The sequence below is a fragment of the Branchiostoma floridae genome, chromosome 6, assembly GCF_000003815.2.
Source record: "Branchiostoma floridae strain S238N-H82 chromosome 6, Bfl_VNyyK, whole genome shotgun sequence".
Classification (NCBI taxonomy): Eukaryota; Metazoa; Chordata; class Leptocardii; order Amphioxiformes; family Branchiostomatidae; genus Branchiostoma; species Branchiostoma floridae.
Window position 1 is genome coordinate 11,007,491 of NC_049984.1, and position 20,285 is coordinate 11,027,775.

Here is a 20,285-nt window from a genome sequence, read left to right on the forward strand (position 1 = left end):
GGTTACACGCCCACGATTTCTATCAGGATGATGGGCGTTATAACATCAACTGAGAAAGCCGAATTTCTGCGGTGAACATATGTTCTTTCTTCTTTAAATGTGCTTTAAAAAAGCCAGAAAGGTGTGTGTGCATTAACTGTCTGTTTCCAGAAAATCATGAGTCTTGACATTACTAGGATGAGTCTAGGATCACTGGGAAAGTTGACATATACATCGTAGTACTATATAAGGAATCAAGGAAATCGAGACATAACCATCAAATCTATGCAGATGAACAAACTAAACACAACGACTTTTGATTTCATTTAATAAAAACTGCTTCTTTAATATCACAAGGCCATGTAAAGTTACTGTACATACGTGTATCATATAACGTTACATAAACTTGACATATTTGTGGTCAATTTTATACATACACACTCAACAACTTGCATGTTGTTTAGTGGAATCTTCATTTGAAAATGATGAAATGTGTCAACACAAGTTTATCTTCTTTGTGACATAAAATTTATAATACAGTAGAAATAGATGTTTATTAGGACATGTGTTCCTGTTAAAAATAACAAGACATTCTTTTTCTAATACTTATTCTCAGCCACGGTTCACCCTTATCATTTGTAATTGTAAAACTAAATCTGACATAAATAGCTTGCTGTAATTACTTCAAATATTGCTTCGATCAGGAAGGTAAAGAGAGTTGCCAGGATATAGTCATGCAAGAACCTCCTTGGTCCATGTGCAAGTTGAACCAAATCTAGTGGCACTAGAATAACCTATACTGCCCTTTTCTTTACACAGAATTAATTACAGCAAATTACTTGATGCAAGACTAAAGAAGTGCTAAGAGTTGAGGCAGTCTATTAGACTAATTAGTGATCAAGGGACTTTCTGTGATGCAATATTCATGAACATGGCATGGCTTCTTTGTCAAACAAAAGATAAGAAGATCCATTAATTTCTATCATCACCCTGAAAAACACCACCTACAAGGATGATCCCATTCTTTGCAATACAAAGGTACTTTGCATGAGTACAGTAGGTTTAGAGGCTTCCTAAGAACCTGATCAATTAGTCTTTGTTTTTAGATACAATGTGCAAAAATAACACACATCTGTTGTGGTCAAATACACAACATGTTCTTTGAAACACCAAGGAATAACATATCCTGGAACCTGAAGACTTCACAAATGATCCTAGGAACCTTATCAATTAGTCTTTGTTTCAGATACAATGTGCAAAAATAACACACATCTGTTGTGGTCAAATACACAAAGTGTTCTTTGAAACACCAAGGAATAACATATCCAGGAACCTGAAGACTTCACAAATGATCCTAGGAACCTTATCAATTAGTCTTTGTTTCAGATACAATGTGCAAAAATAACACACATCTGTTGTGGTCAAATACACAAAGTGTTCTTTGAAACACCAAGGAATAACATATCCAGGAACCTGAAGACTTCACAAATGATCCTAGGAACCTTATCAATTAGTCTTTGTTTCAGATACAATGTGCAACAATATCACACATCTGTTGTGGTCAAATACTCAAAGTGTGCACTGAAACACCAAGGAAGAACAAATCTGGGAACCTGAAGACTTCCCAACAATGTTGATTATTAATCAGATACAGTAACCGTGGACAATATCCGCCCTCTCTGTCAAACACTTCTGTTCAGATGACACTCGATCAAGACAGATCAACAGAAGTGTCATCTGGTCACAATCCATGTGATTGGCATCAATACCTTTCCTTGATGGATGGACGCTGGATTGGAGGGTTGCTCAATTCAGGCATACCAGACGGTAAGCTATCAGTATATGAATGAATGCATGGTGTATATGTTTGCTACATGTATAGTACTAGTGATTTGGAAATACACAAATTGCATACCTAAAACACTGATGCCTTCTACCATTTGTTCCATATTCCACATATAGTGGCAATTCTCTTTTTCCTGCTTCAAAGCACCAAACGTTTGAAAGGACACTAGATAAAAAGAAAAAGGAATGTTCTTACAAATAGTTGAGGATCATGCCCTTGAAATAACTGTGGAGACCTCAAACCTCAGTCAGCAGTGAAAAAAAAACAACTTGAAATATTTTGTGGACAGATAGACCTTCCCTACTTCAAGTTCTACTACCTATGAGACTGAGTGAGTGAGTGAGTGAGTGAGTGAGCGATTTTCTTAAATTTGGTTCTATGTGCATCAGATGCACTCAATCTCCAGCAAGTCCCTTTGAAAAAGTTTTACCATACTTGGGCATTAGTCAATCCTGGAGCCAACTATTCATGACAAAGGTAAAGATACAGATCTATGGAATGCTGCCAATCTGCAACATTCCTAAGATCCCATACATCAAAACAAGGGTCTCCTTGGAGATGGCTCTTTGGAGAATCTACATCAAGATGACCCTGTACGCCTGGTGATACCTCAGGCGGACAAAAGTGTGCAGAGTCAGAATTAATCCCTGAAATAAATAACTTATCTGATGTTATCAACGTTCATAGTCTTTAGGGTGAGCCAAAATTATTCACGAATTACAAAATCAATAACCAAATGCAGAAATTGTGCCTGATTGATTGTAATATACAGATTATGACTTATGTGTGGCATTGAGCATGGCATACATTGTACATGTAGTTGGTATATTTCCAATAAAGTCAATTGAATTCTCACTTATCTTTATACAATGTTATTGGAAACATTCCTCTTCCAGATATGTCAATCCAAGGATACAGCACTAGCTACAGGCACCTCAATTAATGTTGCCAATCTCTGAACTTGACTTTCATGTTGAAAAACTTAAGATTGTTCCTTATTTCACCATGTCCAGTTTCCTGATTACAAGGAGGGTATTGCTTGTGCAAGCAATTTTTTTAAAGCCTACCCGGTATATTTTATGGCTGCCATAAATAGCAATTTCATATCATAAACTGAGAACTGCCTCACCATTGGTTTAAAATATGCTTACAATACTACTTACATTATGTCAGGTAGGCTAACCTGGCATCCAGTCTAAGATGGGTTGGTGTAGATGGAGCTTTCTGTTGCTGGGGTAATCTTTCCCACCAGGTTGCAGTAGAAGTTAAATTTGGCATCGATGTAGTTTGGCCAAACCCAAGCTGCCTAAAACTACTTCCAAGTGCTAAAGATTAGCTTCCACCAGGCCTTCTTACATGGAGTACGGGGATCATAGAATTTGGCAAAAAATCAGAAAATTGGCCAGGGGAGTCAGCTGACCAACTCCTCTGGTAGCAAAACTCCCCTATTATTCTCCCTGTAATAGCCAGCATATTCAGTCTGATAGAGACTAGATAAAGACCTAGATGGGGAAAAGCCTCTCTTGCCCCAAAGAAAGCCCGACCAATCCACGTTTGACAGGATTCCAGGTTACAGGTAGGCAGGTACATTCTAAAAATCTTTTTTCCTTCAGAAAACATGTACATCATGGTCTCATCATCATTGTTTTAAATCAAAAAGCCTCTTAGGAAGACATTACTAGCAGTGCAGACATTACAAGAAGTGGAGTTATGTAAAGGATATGATTTAGAGATTTTGTGTCATTCAATCATTACATCTACATCTACATCAACCAAGGAATTAAATTTCTCCTTGCATAAACCACCCGGTAAGGGCTACCATCAGAGCAGCGGATGACTTATTCATACATAGCCTTTCTCATTGGATGAAATTGTCAGGCAGCTATATCTTTACAATCATCTGTTGCAAATGTCAGTAAGACACATTCTCCACCAGTAGGGGACTTACGCCTCACAGTAAAAGACAATAAATTCTTTTTAACCATGCATGCCGCATGGCTGTTTTTATGACTACAACTGGGAGAGAAGACTGCATTCAATGGCATTCAACACTTAAGCATCATTATGATGGTGACTAGAGCAATAGTAGTCATGATGTTGGCAGATTCCATCTCCTAACAGGAAACTTCTTCATCATGTGGTAGAGAATGATGACCTGAAAGAGATAAAACAAAGATTACCATCTTCAAGGAGCCCAGGAAGGCTGACTCACATTTTCTCAAGTCTCCTGAGTCTTATGGCACTGACCTTTTTCCTATTCATATTTGTCAGAAGGCAAAATAAATCTGATGGAATCTGCTTACAGCTTAGAACAAAGATGCTAGCATGCTGTAAAACTTCCATGCCCTTCAGTTGTAACGTTATTAAGGTCATAACTTTCAAATATGCTGAGAAATACACTAATCCCCAAGCCGATGTGTGGTTTTGTCTCACTTTTCTATAGATGCATTCGATTTGCAGATCTTCTAAGTGGTGAATTTTTCATCTACCAGAAATATCACCATATGTGGTACCGGAGCACACTCCTAGGCTGGCTTCACTCCTCTGGCAGATTTTGATACTATCTTATGCTACTGTAGGATCTGCTTGGAGATTAATATGTGCTACATGCAAGTAAAACTACTAGTAACTCAAAGGTTGTTGATGAAAATGGTGGTTTTGTCAAAATACTTCTACCAACAAGCTTCAACAAATGAGACAAATTTGCTGGCTGTGGTTAATGACCCCCTCCTAGGTGGTGGCAACTGTAGGGCCTGCCACTAGGAGCGTGATTTTTGTCAGGCTAAGTGCAATACAATATTGTGCTAAAATAGTGAAAGTTGCCAATATCCTGCCATTTTTCACTACTCCTATAAGTACACATGTACTCACGGACATGGAAGATCCATGGCATTTATCAAAATTTCATTGTGCGCACACTGCAGGACAGAAGACCATTTGGTCCAGACATATTGAAGCTTGAACAAATGGTTTTCCAATAGAACAGGGAAGTCATCGCTATTTCATCCACTTTCCATTTATTACATTTAAATAATTATTACTATATTTATCTTTATCCAGAATGGACAGAAAAATCTCTAAGTCTAAGGGATGCAGATAAAATTTCATTAGTGCTTCTTTGACTCCTAATTGCTAACATTCGTGAGACTTCATTTCTGATATATCAAGACATGTCTTCATCTCAATCCCAGGACACTGAGCTATTGATTGGTTCTGCATAAAGGTTGTCCTGCTCTCAGTCCCAGATCAGTCTGACCCTTTCCTAGCAGCAACTGTAACAAATCATTATGACACATGGAGTGGACACCCTGGGTGGACAGACAATAGTCCAAATGGAGAGGGAGGATCATGATCTTATCATTAGCATCAGCACAGCAGGGACAACATCAGTCATGTAAATTACTGAAACAGTTGCTTTGTGTGCCAATATTATTAATACTGTAAGTTGTGTAAATTGTGTCATATGAATCAGGTTTTTTATTTTCATATGTTTCAAGATTTTCTGATATGGTAATTTTTGCAGCATTCAAGAAAGTTGGATCACCTCAGATTGCATGCTGGTAACCTCTAGGATTGAATTGAGATATAAACAGTGACTATAGCCATAGAAATATTGCCCTACAGATCCTACTGTAATATCAGGTGAAATTATAAATTGAATAATCCATACAAACTACAATGCTATCAGATGATACTAGCACAACCCTATAGTCGTTGGCTTTGCTAATCCAATTCTAATATATTACACAGAATGTTTTGACTGTATCTTAATTTAGGTGTCTTAATTTAACTGCATCAATCAGAAAGATGACACTGTGTTGTAAATTATCAGATGCTGTAAACAACGTATGCAGCAGCATATCTTTGGAACTTACTCAGAAATGAAAAAAAAATTATCTACAGAATTTATAACATTAGCTGAGTGGGAAAAATATCATGGGAAGTTTCATGGAAAATAATGTGACAAAGTAAACAACTCAGTATGGATGAAGAGACAAAAAATCCCTACAATGTACGACCTACATGTTCTGCATGTCTCCCAAGAGTAGATCTTAAGCTATTAGATTTAAATGCAACAACAGTACCTCCCTACAGAACCTCATTATTTACCATGCTTGTCATGACAGGCAATCTAACATGCCAGTATAACAGATTAGTGTATGCAAAATTTGATATACTCAGCAAACGTACATGTACATGTATGGATGCTGCTGCTGCCAACATCACAGGAAGCGGCCCTACAGGTTCTGACTTCTAATGCTGTGATATGATTGCCTGTGGGCCGGGCTGTACATGGACAGATTGAAGATGAAAATGGGGGCAATGCATCACTGACAGTATATTTCTCTTAGCCAAAATGACCCAACTCAGGCCAAAGTAACACACTGGCATGTTTCTCATATTTATCACAAGCTTTTCAGTACCAGCAGATGCAACACGACCTTTTTCCTGTTCGCGAAAAGAAGTCTGACAAAAAATGGTACCTCTCAGAAGAGGAAACACATTCAAGTCAATGCTTTTTGTAGGATACGGATGTTGCTAAATCATCTATTGTTTCCATATGCCCTGAATTCATGTAATAAAGATGTATTGTCTGAGTGGCCCAGCATGGAAGCCATTATGCACAAATTACTTGCAACAGGCAGACACATACTGATCTCCCTTTAAAATTAATAACTTCAGTTCTACTGTAACAGTTGTCACACCGACAGGAAATGACACAAGTTGACATTCAAGCATAAGTCCTAGTAAATACCAAACCTGCTTTACTTTCCAAGAAGATAATCTTAAATTGATTGGAAACATGTCTTGCAGTTGTACATGTAGCTTTTTGATAGCAGTCATTGCCTGAAGATCTGCTGATGAAGGAAAGCGATTAACAGAGGGATCATTGGTAGGATCTTTATTGGAAAACCTGGTGAGGGATCATGCTTTCACTCAAACTAATTGTTCTGGCTTTGGGAGGTAAAAGTGTAACATAAATTGCCTTGTTCTGCATGCAGAAGGTTTTCCCAGTAAATTGACTAGTCCGTATATCTTTGGGGCCTACGACAGGTGACTTGAAAGACTGGAACTGTTAAAAGACAAGGAGTTCTGAATAAATGACATGCAGATGATGTATGTGAATTTCTCAACCATTGCATGTTTTATTCTGTTTCCCCCTCATACTTGTGACGTCAAAACTGCCAAAGAAGATTTTTGGGAACTGACAAAATCTGGTCCTTGTTGACTGGTGGCCACTACATAGAGATGTTTGTGTCAATGGGAAAAAAATATCTAAGGGACATCATCACATTGGCCAGGTGGTCCCTATGTAGAAGTGGTCACTTGTACGGGTTTGAATTTATCTCCCACTTGGTAAAGGCCCCAGACAGGTACATGGTAAAAGGCTCTCATATTTTTATATTCTGACGAAAAGTAATGAAATGCAACGAAGGGCATTGGTTGCACATATGTACATGTACACTAGAAATGTAAATTAGTCTTGGAATTGCCAGTGCCTCTTAGCTCAAGACACAACTAGAATACTAATAAGGCAGTATACAGTAGCTGTTTAACCTACATGTAGTCCAGTACAGAAGAAATCAACCATATGCCAGTATTCTTTAGTACATGTATTAGGTGACCAACGGAAGACAGATAATATCAAAATGCATGAGAATGGTAAAAGAAAACAAAATAATGTTTATTTATCAGAGAAAAGATGCAGTATGTCAAAGAAGAACACATTAAAAAGAGATATTTTCTAGGATTTTTAGTACCTGCCTTGATGTAATAAAACACTCTATTTGATTTATTTTGCAGAGTGGCTTACATTGGTATTCATATTAATGCCCAATGTCCTGGGGGATTTCGGCAATCTTTAGTAGTGTTCACTGAAGGGGAGCGTCCAGTAGACAGAGATGGGTGCATGTAATGAAAGCTTGTAAATGGCTACCAGAAAATCAAAATCTCCCTCCAAAAAAGACACAATGTGGTGATTAAAAAATGCGACTGACATCTGTAGGTGTATTGTCATGGCCACTCATTTCTATAGACTATATCAGATTCTATACAATCTGGAGCAGAGGGAGATAGACTGTTATGTTTTTAGCATAACACAAAAGTATGGCAGTCTTCTATGGAATGTTTGGAGGATGTATTCAAAACAGTTAATTAACAGTCATGCAAAAACAACAGGAAGGAAATGGAAGGGGGAAAACTGTGACAATGTTTTCCACAAACACAAAGACTGAACACACCTGCCATTTAAAATAAGTATCTATTTTAGTATAGCATGTCTACCTGATATACTAGTAGATCAGGATAATCCCCTTAGTCCTTTATCAAAGGTAGAACCTGTGGAAGGTTTGGGAATTACAATTCCATTCCTTTCTAAAAATGACTTTAGCCCTTTTTAGGTTGTAGATGCATATCTACAAGGTCAACTTCTCACTATGGCATGCTCAGTGAAACATGTCACTCTGTAATAATGTTAACTTTACATCTTACATATTCATAGCAGTAACATTACAGCAAAACAGTGGACAGTAGAATTTCAAAACTGTGGGACACCTATGAGATGATATGTAAATTTGTAAGACATTTTCTGTGTTTTGGGTAGTGCGCTTGTTTTCTTTCAGTCATATGATGAGGCAAGTCAAAAAACAAAATGAGCCAAAACATGAGAACTAGCCACAACAACACGTCATCACAGAGAGGTTTGCCCCTTGCAAGCCAAGCCAATAAATGGAAACCCACATCTGTGATAGAAATGGTATGATACAAACAGATACCCATTATTAATCTGATTCAATGATACAAACATCGATGAAGCTTTTGAAAAGAAAAAAAAAATCTTTCACAAGATTATTTTCAGACCTACATACAACATCCATCCACCATTTCCTTTTTCTTTGATGTTTCACTCTGTGCAAAATGGACGGTCCCTAAAATCACCTGGTAGGTCATGGTTTTACCTGACCCTGCCATGAACTATGCAGCGCCATTCCCCTCAATTCTGGCTTAAGTAGCCTCCTGGCTATTCTCCCCAGCACCGACCACTATGAAACATTAATGTCCACCCCTAAAACTGACTCTGCATACAGATTGGACTGGCTCGCGGCAAGCCGTTTTACCTGCACAATCGTTCCTCCTAACTATACATCATGGCTGTGGCTGCGATCACGTAGACAACAATTTCGATTATAGATGTCATTTGCTGCTATCAGGGACTGATTCTTTGCAGCAAATTTTTCAGTAAACGAGTTTCTATAGCTATACAAAAGCCTGGCTGATCCGTAAGTAGGTTAAAAGCCGATTGGGGAGAGCAAATTTCTCCCTGAAGGTTTGACTGATTGGTCTGAGGCCTTAAAAAGAAAAGTCAGGAATGGCAGGGTGATTGACAGGGGCGGGCCTGCAGCAGTGTTGTTGCTATGCAAAACACCTGGTCAAGGTAGGCTGAATGGAACAATACACAGGCTTGATATGTTTTCTAAAAATTGTCATTTGTACATGATATCACCACAAAGTATCAATTATTCACAAAAAGAGCTAAAACAAGCAATTTTCTGGTTTGGCAATTTAATTTTGGGCACGATAAAAATATTGTTAATGTTTTCACCAGATGTATAGGGCCACATGCTAACATCAGGTGTTTTTCTGTTATTGACACATTGAGTTTTGACCTGAAACCAATGATTAACGATCGCTGTGTGGCCATGACCCACAACTTGCTTCCTTGTAGTGGAAAAATCAATACATGTAGATTAATGTGCCATAACTTTACCCATGATGACCCAGCAAGAATGGGATTGGCTGGAACGGTTCTCTCGACAGTATCTATCAAATGGGCAGACATTTACTGCCTCATGTAAACCATTGTTTATCATCGTTTCAAGGCTGAAAAGGTGCAGACAATTACAAATACTTAAATAGAAATAATAGTAGATAAACATTTCAGCATTTCCAGTCTGCAATGCACTATCAAGAATGCATATATTTTCAAATGAAAATTCAATATGTCTTCATAATGTGTACTTTTACACTTGATATGCAGTATTTCCAGATGTACATGATTGCACCAAAAGCTTCTTTCCTGTATGCCTTATCATTCAGCCCACCTGTTAAATAGGCTGATATTCTAAGAGCTCTGATGTCTCAAGAACAATGCCAGGGGTGGTGCCAGGCATTAGGACTGTTCCACATAGCCTGGCAGGAGGGGAGAATATATAGCATACTTAGCAGGCTTGGTGAAGGGGCTTTTTCTAGCTTATAGCAAGGAGCTTTTATCAGGTTTTATTCTGATGGCATATCAGTTCTGCTGTTCAGGCTTTCTTGTAGCCCAGACATTGAGTTAGGTGGTTAGGAAGAATACATCCCCCCTCTTTGTTTCTATTGTTTTAAGTTAACCAAAAGAAGTACAGTCAAACCTGTCTATAGCGGCCACTCAAGGGACTGGTCAAAATTGGCCACTATAGAGAGGTGGTCCCTATAGAGAATATGCTAATTAATTGACCACAAGCAATAAGTTACACATGGTTTTAGTACCCACTGATCTTTATTCACATAATACAGTACTGTACATGTACTGCGATGATTTTTACACTATATGTATTAAGAAAATAAAAGCTATAAAAAGTTTTAAATGTTCTACAGTTTATATTGTCTGAAGAGACCGGTATCGTCATCATATTTCTTTGATCTTTCGTCTTGTATCCTTTGATACTTCGCCGTCCGTGTGTTCCCTCCCGCGTTCACACGTCAGGTTCGCCCATTATGCTAATGTGTACTCACAAGAAAAGTCTCGTCATTTTAGACTTATCTCTAAATAAATGTAAGAAAAATCCACCATAGCCTGAAGTTCATATTATTTTGTCTTTGTAACAATTCATTCAGAAAGTTTTTGTGATGAAAATTAACCTAAGCGGTAGTGTATTAGAACGTATCTTTAACGCAATTTACCTCCGTAATATTGGTGTCGTCTATTGACCTTATATGAACTCGTTTGTCGGCGGGTATGGGTAGCGCCAGTTTACGAAGTTTTGTTTTGAAAATAAATCAAAGAGGTTTTAAATCCGGCGTAGGGTGACCATACGGCAGCTGTATATAGTCGATCGCGTGCCGAAACATAGATCAGCGGTCCGCGTGGCCGTTATCGGCAGTGTTTTTGTACCTGCGGGACCGGAAATCGTGTGGCCGTGGCCGCGTTGGACAGGTGGCCGCTAAGCCTATTTCTTAATCATTACGAATCCAAGGGACCGACAAAAAGTGGCCACTATGGGCAGGTGGCCATTATGCAAAGGTGGCCGCTAATACAGGTTTGACTGTATTTGAAATATTCCAAATAGAATTTAATCAAATGTATTTTCCAAATGATTTTCTACAATGCACTGAGAATTTTGGCACATGAGTGGCATAATGCACTATGATTATGAACAAAAAGTGCCAGGTGATGGAGCACATTGTACCCATTTCCCCTGTCTAAAATGTACCCTTTGTACCTATTCAACACACATTTACATGAAAAATAGTGCCATCCAACCTCAATTCTGAGCTCGTCAAACACCAACGGGTACTGCTTGCACCGGCAATTAGTTTTATGGTTTTAATCTTCTATGAGCACTTCGTGGGTCATTGACATTCAATCTAGCATCCATGCCACAGTACGCCGGAAAATTCATTGCTGTTTCATCATGCAGTTTGAATGCCTACAATCAAACTATGTATATCTTCTACATAAAACAAAACATTTTTCTATGGAAATCAGTGTCACTGATATTGTTGGCAAATTTGATACAAGAAAACGATAGGGGTTGTCTCAAATTCAGTCTAAAAAGCTTTTTAAAAATCTCCGGTAGTTGGAAAGTATATATTTATATATACATATGATACTTCATCACATCTTGCCTGACAAGCCACAAAAAACAACCGTTCAATGCATCTCCAATATAAGTGGAGGGAAATATGCAATCTTACATTATTCATGGGGGCCACCTATCAGTATATCTCAATATTGCAACTTCACATTAGGGCATTACATCCTTACCATCACTTAATTAACATCTAGTAGAATCTACATATACATGTGTAAAACTGTAACAACTATTGATACAATTTTTTTGCAGCATTGGAAGACTTTTAAAGATAACAATACTACTGTACTAGCTGTAGTATCATCGAGAGATTCTAGATCAAATTTTCACCATGGCAATAACAGGCCTATTCCATGAAATAGATGAAAAATATTATAAAATCACCCAAAGCTATGCTCTACTTCTTAATGTGTACCATCTGACATGTACCTACCCCCCCTCCAAGAATAGGAAAATAACGGAACAAAATAACACAAGCACTGTTACCTCACATTGCTGCCTACTGTGACTGTGCTACAGGTCCTTGGCAAGGTAACCTTTGCCAATATTGCCAAAGGCCTGAGCCAGTTTGCCAACTGTGGCCTGCTTGCCATTCTGTTGCTTCCACTTAATCATCATCTGGTAGGTGATTTCCAGCAGGCCCTCATGGTGGTAGTCATACTGCACCTGTACAGTGGGACAGTTTGTGACTCTTCAAATACTGGTTGTGTATCAACTCTGGAGGAAAATCATCAGCTAATGCTAATTTATGTTTATACCCTGAGTAACCAATAGCTGAGTGTTTTTGAAACTGAGTACTCAGGATATTGAGTCAACGAACTGTGGTTACAAATCGCAATATTTTCAAAATACTGCAGTTTTAATTGAACTAAGTCAGTCAAATTTGTTTGTTTATCTAGATCTCTATTGTACAACATGGTGTCCATAGATATGGTGTACCTTTTTCTAAACAGGGAATATAGGTGAACTAGCATTAGGTTTGCAAGTCATAAAAAGTAGAATAGACATACTATGAAGCACAATTTGTGTCCAACCTGATCAATCTGTGGCTCCGTCAGGTCCAGCTCACGTGCCAGCTTTTTCCACTCCCTGCCGATGTGGGCAGAAACTGCCTGAAACATCTTGTTGGTCACTGGCCTCTCTGGGTCTGATAGAGGTTACAAGTAGTCAGAGAAATCCTAGCTGATAGCTGTTGTACACATTGAATTTAGCTTTTCTGGTACATTATGCTTAAAAGTCAATGTTGTAACTAGGGCTGGGTATCGGTACTGCGTACCGGTACAAAACCGGTTTTTCTTCTTGGACCGGTCCAGAAAAACCGGACCTGAAAAAATTAGGTGGACCAGATGTTGGACCGATTGGAAAATTAACAGATTATTTTATCAGGCATTCACACGTTTTGGTGCTTGCAGGTGGAAGAAAATAACAACAGTGAAGTAGAGTAGAGTTTATCATAATTTCTACCAAGTTTTACAGCCAATTGTACAAGTGCAGTTAGCGTTGTAGGATTTTAAAACGCCAGTGGGAGTCTAATACTTCACCAAACAGATTTCTTTGTAGTGAAATGGACCATTGGTATGAATCATACTGCATCAGGTCCAGGTTCAGGTCCGGACCTGGACCTGATCGTCTGGACCTGAACCAAACCTGGACCTGAATTTTCTGTACCGGTACCCACCCCTAGTTGTAACAAAAAGGAAGAGATAAAGCAGAAATGTGTGAAAAACAAACAAAATTCAAAATAAATATAAAGCATTTTATTACTTCTACACATACTTGAAACTTGAGGTGCTGAGTTTTTTGGCATTGGAGTGTTTTTCCTTTTAGCACTGGAAGGCTGTGTTCCATAGTTTACATTGAGAACATTACCATCTCCAATGATGACATTCTGACAGCTCTCCATGTTGATATTCATTCCTGCACCTACACCTGTACAACAAATTTAAAAAGGTGGTATTTATTTCTTTTATTATTCTTTTATTTTACAGTGGCAGGTATGTTGAAACAGCTGTTGCTTTAAAGGTCTGACCTTTTTAAGGCCACTACACAAACCAATACAACAAATTGATAAATAAATATTAATACAAAAGAGGAAACAATTAAAGTAAAGGAACATAGAAATCAACTTAGAGTCAAGAACTTTCAATTCTTCTCACTTAAATTACCCAATATCTTTACTGTAACATCAACTTTCATAATTCCACGGGATGTCATAATACCACCACATGAGAAAAATACATGGATTTAAAGTCCTTTGAAGAAATGCACCAATGCAGCATCGGCAATCTTGATGTATGCACTTTACATGTAGGTGTTCAAGACAATGTTGAGAAGGCCTCTATAACAATGATTTATTGATGTGGCGGTTTCATGGCAACCATATGAGAGTTGAGGTTAATTGTTACAGCAAAATAAATGTCTAATTTTGTCTTCTGGTAAAGTAGTTTGATACCATTACCTGGGATATTGTGGGCTCCCTGGGGTTCACCACCACCCCAGGCTCCCCCTACTGGTGGTGTCTGGTACTGACCCCCCTGGCCAGACTGCTGTGGCTGGTACTGACCCCCCTGGCCAGACTGCTGTGGCTGGTACTGACCCCCCCGGCCAGACTGTACTTGAATGGGCACAGCTTCATCCAGCTGAGGTGCTGCCCCACCAGTGAAGTGTCTGACCACCTCCTCAAGCTTCAGGTCAGCCAGTTTAGCTTGTGCGAATGAAACACTTGACTTCGACCCCTGTAAAAAACATGGACCACAATGGTAGAATATAGGAGAATTCTTTTTCACAGTTAGTATTCACTTTGCTTACACTTTCCGACTCCCCCCCCCCCCCAAATGGAGCCCTGACCCTCGCTGTGTACAAGAATTCTCGTTGTGTAAAAGAATTCTCCTATATCCCATGGACCACAATCATTCTCTCAAAAATACAAAACAAATTAAGTTTTATTGTAAAATTGCAAATGTTTTAGCACAAACATAACCTTGTCTCTCTTTTGTGGATATGAATTTATGATGAATCAAAACATATATTTTGTTTCAAAACATGTAATAAAAACACACGTCCATGAAAATTGAACTTGTACTTACAGCAGTATTATTGCTTGATGACCCACTTTGTAAGGCAGCTATGGCAGAAGGAACCTCTTGCTTGTATCTATGGTAGATCGGGTCTATGGTATCTACACAATCTGCAGCAATACACATAGACTTTTCAGAGGCTTGTACAACATTAGCCTGGAGTCCAGCCTTGTCTGCTTTAGTCAGCTCCCGAAGGTCGCAGATAGCAACCTTCGGGAGCGGACAAAAGCAAACAAGGTTGGACTCCAGGCTATTAGTACAATATTACAATATTGTGAACTATGAAACTATCTATTAATAAGTTATTTACTCAAATCTATAACATGGTGTATTTGAACCTTTTATCAACGTGACCTATACAGTAGAACATTTTTACACATTTTGTGGCTCACCTTTGAAGCTAGGTCTGTCCTCAGGTTTCTGAGACCAGCATTTTCTCATCAGGCGACTAAAGTCCACACATTCTTGGGGTTCTGTTGGAATGAGACTTTCATCTGGTCTTTGTCCTCCAGTCACAGCAATCTCAATATGGGCTGAGTTATGAGCATCTGAAACACACACAATATGATTATACATGTATCATACTACTTACAAACCAAAGGCATGATTATAACATCATGATACTCTAATACTAAACGTAAGAAACAAAGCTTATGCTGGTTGGGAATTGGAAAATTCTTAGTACATTTAACAATGAAAACTTTTACACATAAATTTAAAGATTCTCTGTGACTTACGCTCAAATGGTTGTTTCCTTGCAAGGATTTCCCACAGTACAACACCATAGCTGTAACAGACAGAAGACAGCTGTTAAGGAGCATACAAGTTATGTGCTTTCCTGCAGGAAATTTACATCCGACAAAATGCTACACGCAGTAGAGAACCTATTGGTCTCCTACATGAAAGTACATTATAATAGATAAAGCAATGAACTGTTTCTAAATTCACAACATTACCACACTGTAAGATAGCTATGGCACAAACCTGTAAACATCCCAAGGAGTGTCAGGTTTACAGTTGATATCTTCCCAGGACTCTGGGGGAATATGTGTAACTGTGCCCCCTGCAATGCCTTGATCAGCTATAGATGTCACACCCGTGACGCTTTTCCATCTGGCAAGTCCAAAATCTGTAATCTGCACAAGAAATATAAAATTTAAAATCTGGAAGCAAGAAATAGACATAATGGTCCTTTTGGAGTAGAAAAGGTACTTTTTAAAAGTTGACTAACTTTCAAAGAAATCACAGTAAGGAAGACATCATTTTATCATTGTATGGTACCAACAAAACACACTGGCAATTGCTACAACGTAAGTACAAGACTAGAAATAAAGCATACTCAAGTCAATACGCGACAATCCAATCTCGTTGGGAGGTCTCGCGAGACTGTAATCTGGCCGCGCGCGCGCGTGATTTGACAGTCGGACGGTAACAGCCTTCAGCAGCCCAGCGGCTAACAATGGCTTCTCCCAGCATCGACTCGATCGAGTCAACTTCAGAGATTCGTTGTGCTTTTATTTGGCAACATCCGCCGGTAAATCGGCATGCCATGAGCAGATAATATTGTTGTGAACCTATGGACTCGATATCGTGCTGTAAATTTGCAAATTTCTGGTCATTTTCACAATTTTTGACGGGCGGTTTATGCTTGCTTGTCGTGAGAAAAACGTGCATATAGGCGCGTCGCCTTACTTGTAGTTACTCGGATATGTTTGGCTCAAGCCGTAAAAATATCCCACAAAAGCGTACAAGTACCATCATTGGATCCTTGTAGATCCAAACTCGTAAGACTTTCGGCGATTTTGACCGTAAATTAGTCGATGGCAACATATCGACTTTGGGAGTTCACGCGTACCTGAGTTGGGGAGGGGGGCGTGTTTCCGCGTATATGCGTTCGTTTTGATCAAGGCGGAGTCACTTTTCCGACTATGATTTCAGTTTTCGCCAGATGAAACTCCACAAAAACGTGAACATATCGATGTAGGGTCCTTCTGGGTAGAAATCTAGCATGGTTTCAGCGGCTTTGTGGGCAACTTTTTATTGGTTAACTTTATACGTGATGAGTGGGTGTGTCTGCAAATGTATAACGTTTGGCATTTGCTGTTCTTTTTCAGATCAACGCGTCGCGATCGAAATTCACATCAGCAGGGAAATACTGCAAATCATATGGATGCAATAGCCGTCAGTCCAAGTGTGTCAATGAAGAGAAAGTGCCAACATGCATCATATTTTTCAAGATCCCCCCAAATGTACTTGATGATAACACGTTACTTACTTTAAGCACTGGGATTGTCTGGTTAAAAGACAGCTCGGAAGGGATAATTTCACCATGAACATGAAATTAGAAATGTGCGTTTTTATACTTTTTAACGGGAACATCTACTGCATGTATTTCCAGTAACGCATTCGTGTATTCATTGTGTCCCCATTCAAAGAAAGGACTCACGCTAAAATAGGCAGTCCAAACAAAGGTAGACAGCAGTGCAGCACTCAAGACGTCACACAGGTACCACCACCAAGTGCAAGGGAATGTCTATTGCTGTAACTTAAATTGGGCGGACTTCGTTGTCTACTTTGGCAGGGATAATTTATTCTGCGAACGAATTAAAGTAGACTCAGAATGGCAGAAGAAGAATATCCCAAAGCTTGACCACTTTCACAAAACAGCCATATATACTACCGGAGCTGTTCACTCAAAGAGCCAAAGGAGGTAAGAAACTCTATGGTATGTATGAAGAAAGACTTCGGAAGTTGTTGATGCAGAGTGTCCAGACCACTGCATCGGCAGAATACAGTGGACTACTATGTATAGCACAGGGAAGTGGACACCTTACGGCTTACCTGTCTTAGGTCTGAGTAGGACGATGTCTCATTTGTTGCAAAAATTATGCCACACAAAAACAGTCAGAGATGTTGAAAGTTCACATTTTAATACAATGTACATTTGAATGATTATGTGTATGAAACATTACCATTTCCCAAAAGTATTACTTATCGGATGCTTATTTTCGTCAATACTGTAAATGCTGTGAGAACTTGTCTATCATTTGGAAAAATCACTAATGATATATACATGTAATTATCATTTCACAAAAGCATGAATTGCAAAGCTCTACGAGATCGAGTAAGAACATATGTTAAGACATCTTTTATAAAACATGAAATACGGCTATTGCATCCATATGATTTGCAGTATTTCCCTGATGATGTGAATTTCGATCGCGACGCGTTGATCTGAAAAAGAACAGCAAATGCCAAACGTTATACATTTGCAGACACACCCACTCATCACGTATAAAGTTAACCAATAAAAAGTTGCCCACAAAGCCGCTGAAACCATGCTAGATTTCTACCCAGAAGGACCCTACATCGATATGTTCACGTTTTTGTGGAGTTTCATCTGGCGAAAACTGAAATCATAGTCGGAAAAGTGACCCCGTCTTGATCAAAACGAACAAGGAAACACGCCCCCCTCCCCAACTCACGTACGCGTAAACTCCCAAAGGCCGATATGTTGCCATCGACTAATTTACGGTCAAAATCGCCGAAAGTCTTACGAGTTTGGATCTACAAGGATCCAATGATGGTACTTGTAAGCTTTTGTGGGATATATTTACGGCTTGAGCCAAACTTATCCGAGTAACTACAAGTAAGGCGACGCGCCTATATGCACGTTTTTCTCACGACAAGCAAGCATAAACCGCCCGTCAAAAATTGTGAAAAATGACCAGAAATTTGCAAATTTACAGCACGATATCGAGTCCATAGGTTCACAACAATATTATCTGCTCATGGCATGCCGATTTACCGGCGGATGTTGCCAAATAATAGCACAACGAATCTCTGAAGTTGACTCGATCGAGTCGATGCTGGGAGAAGCCATTGTTAGCCGCTGGGCTGCTAAAGGCTGTTACCGTCCGACTGTCAAATCACGCGCGCGCGCGGCCAGATTACAGTCTCGCGAGACCTCCCAACGAGATTGGATTGTCGCGTATTGTAACAAATCCCTTTGTGTTTTGTTTTGTGTTTGTCTACACACTGTTACTGTTAATCAAGTGTTTTGTCACCTTAACGTGGTATTCTTCATCCAACAAGATGTTCTCAGACTTGAGATCACAGTGCAGAATCCTGGGTGCCAGGTTGTGTAGGAAGTTCATCCCCACCGCTGTCTCAAAGGCTATTCTCCACCTGAGCGGCCAGGGGATGTCCACCCCCAGCAGGACCTTCAGGCTCCCGTTCTCGGCCAGGTCCATGATGAGGCAGTAGAACGTAGGCTCAATACACATCCCATAGAAGTGGATGACGTATTTGAATCTTGCAGCTTCCAGTTTTTCTGCTTCAAGGTATAGATCTTTCTGTTGCCTAAAAAGAAAAAGAAAAAAAAATGATCAGATTTCACGTTGCTCTCTCACCTTCTTAAAGATAGCAAAATCATTAACTAGTTACTACCTATTTGTATGTATTTCACATACTGTGCTTTACAAAATAATCATTCAGTTTCATATTCATTATAGCGAGAAGATGTCGACCATCCTGTTAGCTTAGTACCTTCAGCTAGTTAATTGTATCTTGTTGTTTTTGCATAGGTTTGTTATGTCTGTTATCAGTCATGTCTGTTATCAGTGACCTGTACCTAGCCCGTCGAGGCATGAATGTACAATAAAGGTCTTTCATCATATATTTTGTATTCAACAGTTTTGATTGATTAGAAAAATAAGCTTACTTTTCTGTCATAGTCTGCTTGGAGCAAACACACTTGACTGCGACATCCAGGCTCCAGTCAACATGTTTAGCTTTTACAACAAAGCCAAAGCCTCCACTCCCAAGCAGAGCATTGTCGTAAGTCTGCAGCTTGTCTTTACTTATTACACTGAAACGGCTCTTTGCAGCCATTCTGTTGGTGAGAATGTGTTGTTATGTCAGCATAGGCATACTCTGTGAGTATTGGCAGAAAGACCTTGTCGATAGAGCAAAAAGTCTTATTGACAGAAATATCCTGTTAATAATGAAAAAAAAGGTCTTATTTAAAAATGGTGCAAAAACATCATTCATGTCAAGTAGTCAATATAGTGCACGTCACCATTACAACAATATGGCATTTGAAAAATGCACCAAATCTTCAAGTCAATATTCCCAACATTCCAAGAACGTATCAAAGCACAGTCATGTTATGACACTTGATTAGACAGAACCTATAATTATGATATAGATTTACAAACTAAAACTTTAAATTAAAGTGAAAGTTTCGGTTGGTCACCTTTATTATCACAAAGTTTCGTTAATCATTAAATTAATGTTCAAGCAAAATAATTTACGAACTCATACTCACACGCACAGTTTTGTGGTTCTCTATTAAATTGTTAGAATTGTAGATACTGGGAGAAAAGCCATATGTACTCCTAATCTATGATGAATGTCGAAAACTACTCCAGAACTCTTGTTCATTCTTTTACCCGGAAGTGAAAAGTAAAGATTACTACCAGCTTTTTGGACTGTGCTAAACCTATATAGGAGGCACAGGTTACATGT

General features: G+C 39.0%; 1 protein-coding gene across 1 annotated transcript; it reads right to left on the reverse strand.

The window, feature by feature from the left end:
* Nucleotides 1-285: 285 nt before the first annotated feature.
* Nucleotides 286-20,229, reverse strand: LOC118417619 (receptor-interacting serine/threonine-protein kinase 2-like). Its single transcript, XM_035823229.1, has 13 exons — nucleotides 20,086-20,229; nucleotides 19,480-19,650; nucleotides 18,824-19,118; nucleotides 15,741-15,892; nucleotides 15,494-15,543; nucleotides 15,149-15,304; nucleotides 14,766-14,866; nucleotides 14,138-14,414; nucleotides 13,456-13,608; nucleotides 12,714-12,826; nucleotides 12,166-12,345; nucleotides 1,202-3,980; nucleotides 286-1,060 (listed from the first exon to the last, which is right to left on the reverse strand). The coding sequence occupies exons 2-11, from the start codon at nucleotides 19,647-19,649 to the stop codon at nucleotides 12,193-12,195; spliced, it is 1,620 nt and encodes a 539-aa protein (XP_035679122.1). The 5' UTR covers nucleotide 19,650; nucleotides 20,086-20,229; the 3' UTR covers nucleotides 286-1,060; nucleotides 1,202-3,980; nucleotides 12,166-12,192.
* Between the last annotated feature and the right edge of the window lie 56 nt (nucleotides 20,230-20,285).

Coding starts and splice junctions, on each gene's coding strand:
- LOC118417619 (XM_035823229.1), bottom strand. CDS start 19,649: ATGGCTGCAAAGAGCCGTTTCAGTGTAATAAGTAAAGACAAGCTGCAG. Junction 19,119..19,479: donor AAGCAGACTATGACAGAAAA/GTAAGCTTATTT, acceptor TTTTCTTTTTAG/GCAACAGAAAGATCTATACC. Junction 14,415..14,765: donor CATCAAGCAATAATACTGCT/GTAAGTACAAGT, acceptor TGTTTTTTACAG/GGGTCGAAGTCAAGTGTTTC.